Genomic DNA, 6,337 nt, shown 5'->3' with positions numbered 1-6,337 from the left:
TATATTTTGTTACTCTTGAAAAAAAATCATCTTATATATAACATGATTTTTTAAACATTGGCCAATAAATAATAAACGGAAAGAAGAAAGGAGTTTTAACGGAAAAATAAAACATGTCGGCTGGCAGGTTTCTGGCTTTTACTTCATTTTCTTTAACACACCTTTATGCATCTACTTTATTAAATTTCATTAATGCTCCGAAATTTATATTTTTAAGATCAAATTCAAAAATATTTAATATATTTTATCCACCTGAGGCGGGCCGAGTAAACAACCGCTTTAGGTCCAATATTGCGGGTTCTCAAATAATTTAGAGTATGTCTCTTGTGAGACAGTCTTACGAATCTTTATATGTGAGACGAGTCAACCCTACCGATATTCACAATAAAAAGTAATACTCTTAGCATAAAAAATAATATTTTTTTATGGATGACCCAAATAAGAGATCCATATCACAAAATACGACCCGTGAGACCGTCTCACACAAATTTTTGCAAATAATTTAATATTTAGTTGAATTAATAGGCAAAGAATTTTTTTTAAAAAAAAATCAAGTTTAAATCAATCAAAATTTATTTTCAATCAGTTATGTCAAATTAAAATTTTATGCATTGATCATGTTATGAATCAAGCATAAAAAAAAAGGTCCAATATCTTGAATATGCAAATTTAACTAAGACATTCGACATCAAAATGATAGGACGATTACTATTCAAGTGATTTGTCTACCACGTCAGATTTTATTTATATTGCGTTTGGATAAAAGGATTTTAAATGTATTAAAACGTTTTTTTGTTGTTTAGAGAAGTAAGATCTTAAAATTCAAATACATTCATTATATGTTTATATAATAGTGCATTTTAATTAGGATGAATTTCATGTTCACAAAATAATAATCATTGGATATAGATTTTATTTTGTATTACTAATGTGTAAATAAGTAAGATATAGATTTAATATTTAATATATTGTTTTATTATAAATAATAAAATTATAATCGAAATTCATATATTTCAAATTCATTTATCAAATTACACTAGGTAATAGGATCGCTAGATCATTTATATCCAATATATTTGATTTGAGAAAACTATGTAACTACAAATTTAATTTGCACGAGCTAGCAACGATGTCGACGCATTATTGCGGCTTTAATTTTCAATTATTTATTAAATTTCTTAGGTTTCGATATTGTACCAAATTTTTTAAGTGGGATTATTTTCTGAGACATGTGAGTCTCAAACTCCACGTCCAACCTAATTCTCAAGATCGATCAGGAATATCTGGAAAAGAAAGAACAACCAATTCAAGTTGTTAATATATAATAATATTCCAAATGATAAACGTAAAAATGTTGAGAAAATTGAGATTTGGAGAAGATTAATTGAACATTTCAAAAAATTTGTATTGTTGTTCATATAGAGGAAAAAAAATCGTCTTTATCAGTTACATTTTGTCTCGAGTATGAATCATGACCAAAGATTCCTATTTTTTATGCATATGAATCTAAAACCAAGGCTAAAGTTAGTAAGTACACACAGATCGAGGATAAAAATCATTCTCTGTGTGATATTTTTGTCTCACATCTTAAAAATTAAAGAGTTTACAATGAACTTCTATAACAATTTGGGATAATAATTTTCGTAAGACGAAGACGAATACGAAATAGTTGCTATAGAGGTTCATTGTGCAGTCACGCAGCCGAGGACCTTGACTCGGGGCGTGACACCCTACACCTAGGAGTAGCACAAAAAGAGAGATTACAATTGTATTATTGATCCAATTATAAACCACGTCACATAGACATTTCATCTCAAGGCTCCGTTCACTGAGAAATCGTTCTAACGATGAGAAAACGGACGTCCTGACAACTATGTGGCAGATTTTTTTGTTTTTGGTAGAAATATAGTGGTGATCTATGGAGGGTAGTGGACCACAAAATGCCGAATTGTATGCAGTGAAGCACGCAAGGTAGGTAGTGCATATGGAGAAATTGGGTGATGGAGTGATCAGAAGCAACCTCAGTTATTCAATCAATCTCCCATTTCCCTCTTATATGCAATATGCTTCAATCAAAGTGACACGTGTTTTTGCTAAAAAGACAAGTACCCTATGAATGCTTAGGGAGTCTATGGACTCCATACTTGTATTTTTTATAAAGTCGATTTTATGCTCTTTTTTTTTATATTTTAATACAACACATCAATTGAATTCATTTTAACTCTAATTAAAAAACAAAACAAAAAATATACATATATAGTACAATATAGTTATACTATCGTTGTGATACTCTAATAATACTAATGCATCGACACACGCAACTGTACAATATTTTTAAATAGAAAAAAGAAAGGAATTAAAAAAAGATTGAAGTTGGAATTGAACTTATAACTTGATGTTTGAGAAACAAAGAATCTATCCGCTAAGCATCATATGAGACACAAAGTTAAAAAATATATTTAAGATTTATTTGGTTCATTTTTGTTTCACATTTGGATGTGTTGATTTTTGATTGGATGTTTATTTAGTTTGTTGCTTTGAGAGAGTTTTGCAAAATGCTGGAAACTGTAAGAAGTTGTGAGGAAGTTGGAAAATTGTGAGTGAGTAGATCTGTTGAAAAATGTTAGGTGTGGATAAATATTTTAGAGATATGAAATGAAAAATTTAGTGAAAAATCAACATGATACCAAAAATAGTTTGTATATATTGTTTAGACTTTAACAGATAATAAAAAATATTGTGATATGATAAAACACGGAATTGACGTCATGTACGTGATCATGTCAATTGTCGTGACATGAAAGTACTAGACATGCATGGTCTTTAATTTCTTTCATGCCATCAACACGTGTCAAAATTCTACTCTGTGGATTGAATTAGCTTCAAATTGCAGCAAATGTTTTAAGGCGGATAAAGTCCTACACCAATATCTACCAGTCAAGTAGCACGCGGTCGGAATGTCGATGTTTCGAGTTCAAAACTTAATTGTGATAAATTTTTGAAGAGGACCAACATTGCTATCAATCCAAGAGTTGAGCCAAAAAAAAAAAAAAAAATCAAATTTATGAGTCACTTAACGTACAACCGTCAATTATAGAGTATATATCAATGAAAATTTCAACTTTGTGGGAAAAAAGTGATACAAAAGGGAAGCCAAATTATTGTTGACAAATACTTGTGTGAGACGGTCTCACGAGTCATATTTTGTGAGACGGATTTCTTAGTTGGGTCATCCATGAAAAATTATTACCTTTTATACTAAGAGTATTACTTTTTATTGTGAATATCGATAGGGTTGACCCGTCTCACATATAAAGATTCGTGAGACCGTAGACCTACTCATTATTGTTATGCCATGCCATGCCAAATAATAATGTGAAAATATGAAATAAATAAATCTTCACAAGATGGTAGACAAATTAAATAGCTAGATGCCAAAATCGTTCTACCATATCCAATTTTGCTGCGCAAGAAAATAACTATCATCTACAAAAAATTTGTGTTTTCACATTCAATTTTCAATAGTACTAAAATACTCAAAAGCATCAAATCACGAAACTTGAGGCAAAAACTGAACTTGACGTTAATTTATAAGAAACAAGCAGGTAAGTCTCATTCAAGAAAATTAATACGTACCCGATATTCTTTATAAATTTCAAGTCTCTTGCTTATTCAATAAATTATTGTATTTCGAATCATAATAAGTAGGATGTAACATAAAATAAAAATGGAAGAATGGCATCATTAATCTTTGAATTCACCTTCTCAGTTTAAAGAAAAAGAATAAAGATTAACCTAAATAATACATGGGTCAAAGTATTATTGTCCATCAATTCTCTTGATAAGTTTTTTACTACTCATTATAAAATCATGGATTCTTTTGAGTGCAACTTCGAGTGTACGTTCACTCATATTTGCGAAGCAAACCCGAAACCATCCAGGCTCCGAACAATGGAAAGAAGATCCCGGAGATATATTCAATTTCACTTCATGCAATATTAGTTTCCACAAATCTAGTTCTTGTTCTTTTGTACACTCCTCCAACAAAGGGCTCAAATTCATCCAACAGAACAATCCAGCATTCCCTTTCAAACACTGGATCCCGGAATTTTCCAACACCGAAACAATCATTTGCTGCCTCTTTTTCAACCTTTCCCGGTTCGTTTTAACGTAATTTTCTGTGAATTGTCGATCTGAAAGCATTGAAGCAATAAACTGTTGAGTTTGTGAAGAAATCAAAGTGAAACTAGACATTCTTCTTGCGGTTTTCACGACATGGTCGTTGTAAGAATAAATGGTGCCGACCCTAAAACCTGGAAGCCCTAAATCTTTGGAAAGGCTATAAACGATGTGAACCCTTTCGGATTCTTGGTATTTTCTCGCCTCAAGAATTTCAGAAATGCTGACAAATTCGTCGGAGGAGAATGCTGATCCCGAGTAGATTTCATCCGAGACAAGATGGATGTTTTTACGCGTAACAAATTCAAGAATCCCTTCAAGAACTGGTCGTGTAATCGTCGCTCCCAAAGGGTTTGAAGGATTTGTTATGAGGACTCCTCTAACTTTCACGTTCTTTGACATGGCTTCGTTGTATGCAGATTCTAAGGATTCTTGAGTTATTTCGAAATTGTTTGAGCTTTTACTATGAATTTGGATTATATTTACACCAGTTCTCCACCTTAAATCCCTGTCAAACCTGTGGCATTATAGTCCAATTATTGAGTTACGTTGGAAATTTATTTTACGTACTTAATTAAACTCAAAACTAATACGCTGTATATTTTGTTTATATTTCTGTAATTGACATATTCCATTGTATATAATAAATTATGCATTTATGTATTGCTTTATTAACTCCTTAATCACAAACATGCACTTAAAAATCGAACAAATAATATTTTGAATTATTATATACCATATCACAAAAAGAAATTATTTTTGGGGAGTAATGAAATAATATTTTGTTAAAATAACTGTCCAAATAACATTACTAAAAAATAATTATACCCTGGATAGTAAGGAGTTGGAATAAGCAAAGCATCTCCTGGATTAGCTAAAATGAAAGTTAACAGCTCATTTGCTGCCGTTGCTCCCGCTGTTATAACAATTTTATCGGGGTCGAATTTCGCTCTTCCCCCTCGAATCTGTTCCATAAAGCTTGCCATTGCCTGAAGATATTTAATTTGCAAGCTTGAATATTAGCTATCATATTGAATATGCCATGCGCAGTATATATATTCAGCCGATCGATTTTTCTTGTGGCCATTAATTTATACCTTTCTGAAAGATTTCAGCCCATGATAATCTTGAAATAGTGCATTCTCCCTAAAGGTGGAAGTTTCGTTTTCTTTATTTGCTGAATTATTTTCCAGGTATTTCTCTACCATATCAAATGAAACCTGCAGAAAAATTAACAACTAGTCAGAAATGATGGCGCCTTAAGTTTATTTGATACAGATTCTAGATAGATGAAGTTTAATTATATTTAATATCTGAATAAAATATATTATATAGTAAGTGACATCCTTGAATTGAAGCGTGAAATCTTGATGGTCATTCCCTTTGTTGAATTTGATTTGGTCAACACATGCATTTACGAAAATGCTACTCGATAAATAAAAGAGTTCAAGATCAAAATCTTGATTCCATCTTGATTCGAATTTGACTCGAGATTTCTATAATATTCGAACAAAGAAACTCACTTGATTTTCTGCAAGTCCCATCTGTATAACTCCGGCGGAATCGTGCAATTCGTCATAAGGATTTTCATCATATGCTTTCCAACCAGCAAAGTATGGTGAATCTTCACCGTGTGTTTCTGATACAGCAACTTTTGATAATCCAAAAGACAAGAAACGTTCACTCTCCGCCACCATAACTAATATTTGGGAAAACTAATGAATTATTTTCAGGAAATTAACTAAAATGAGTTTTCAAAAAGAGAGAAAAGTGCAGAAAAACAGAAGAGTGTGAATTCTTGAATGAAGCTATCTATTTGCCAAACTCCCTTTTATATATATAAAAAAGAGTTCATATATCATGAAGACTTAATATAATATTAAGGGGTCATGAATATACATCATGAATTAATATTTTTAATTGGAAAATAACCAATTATTGATTCTATAAAGATTAAAAGAAAAAAACTCACCTTTTACTTGTATACTTTTTAAGTGTTGGAGACAACTGTATGCTACGTACGTGGTACATTCATATTTTTCAAAGCTTCCTATATATTTCTCAATCTCCACGAGATCCGCATCAAACATGGTGGTTGAATTGAATGTGTATATCAGAAGTTTTTGATTGGGTTAACTTATATTGTCTGATATATATA

General features: G+C 31.2%; 1 protein-coding gene across 1 annotated transcript; it reads right to left on the bottom strand.

Annotated features, from left to right (window-relative positions):
• Positions 1–3,819: 3,819 nt before the first annotated feature.
• On the bottom strand, positions 3,820–5,937 carry LOC140961109 (1-aminocyclopropane-1-carboxylate synthase 7-like). Its single transcript, XM_073419413.1, has 4 exons — positions 5,703–5,937; positions 5,277–5,399; positions 5,008–5,168; positions 3,820–4,696 (listed from the first exon to the last, which is right to left on the bottom strand). The coding sequence occupies exons 1-4, from the start codon at positions 5,874–5,876 to the stop codon at positions 3,820–3,822; spliced, it is 1,335 nt and encodes a 444-aa protein (XP_073275514.1). The 5' UTR covers positions 5,877–5,937.
• Between the last annotated feature and the right edge of the window lie 400 nt (positions 5,938–6,337).

The sequence above is a fragment of the Primulina huaijiensis genome, chromosome 16, assembly GCF_012295235.1.
Source record: "Primulina huaijiensis isolate GDHJ02 chromosome 16, ASM1229523v2, whole genome shotgun sequence".
In the NCBI taxonomy this organism is placed as follows: Eukaryota; Viridiplantae; Streptophyta; class Magnoliopsida; order Lamiales; family Gesneriaceae; genus Primulina; species Primulina huaijiensis.
Note: the sequence above shows the minus strand (reverse complement) of the source record. Positions and strands in the feature narration are given on the sequence as shown.

Excerpts from the sequence above, each read along its gene's own strand:
- LOC140961109 (XM_073419413.1), bottom strand. The coding sequence starts at position 5,876 with ATGGTGGCGGAGAGTGAACGTTTCTTGTCTTTTGGATTATCAAAAGTT. Across the intron at positions 5,400-5,702 it reads TGGGACTTGCAGAAAATCAA|GTTTCATTTGATATGGTAGA; the intron begins GTGAGTTTCTTT and ends ATTTTTCTGCAG. Across the intron at positions 4,697-5,007 it reads CCAACTCCTTACTATCCAGG|GTTTGACAGGGATTTAAGGT; the intron begins GTATAATTATTT and ends ATAATGCCACAG.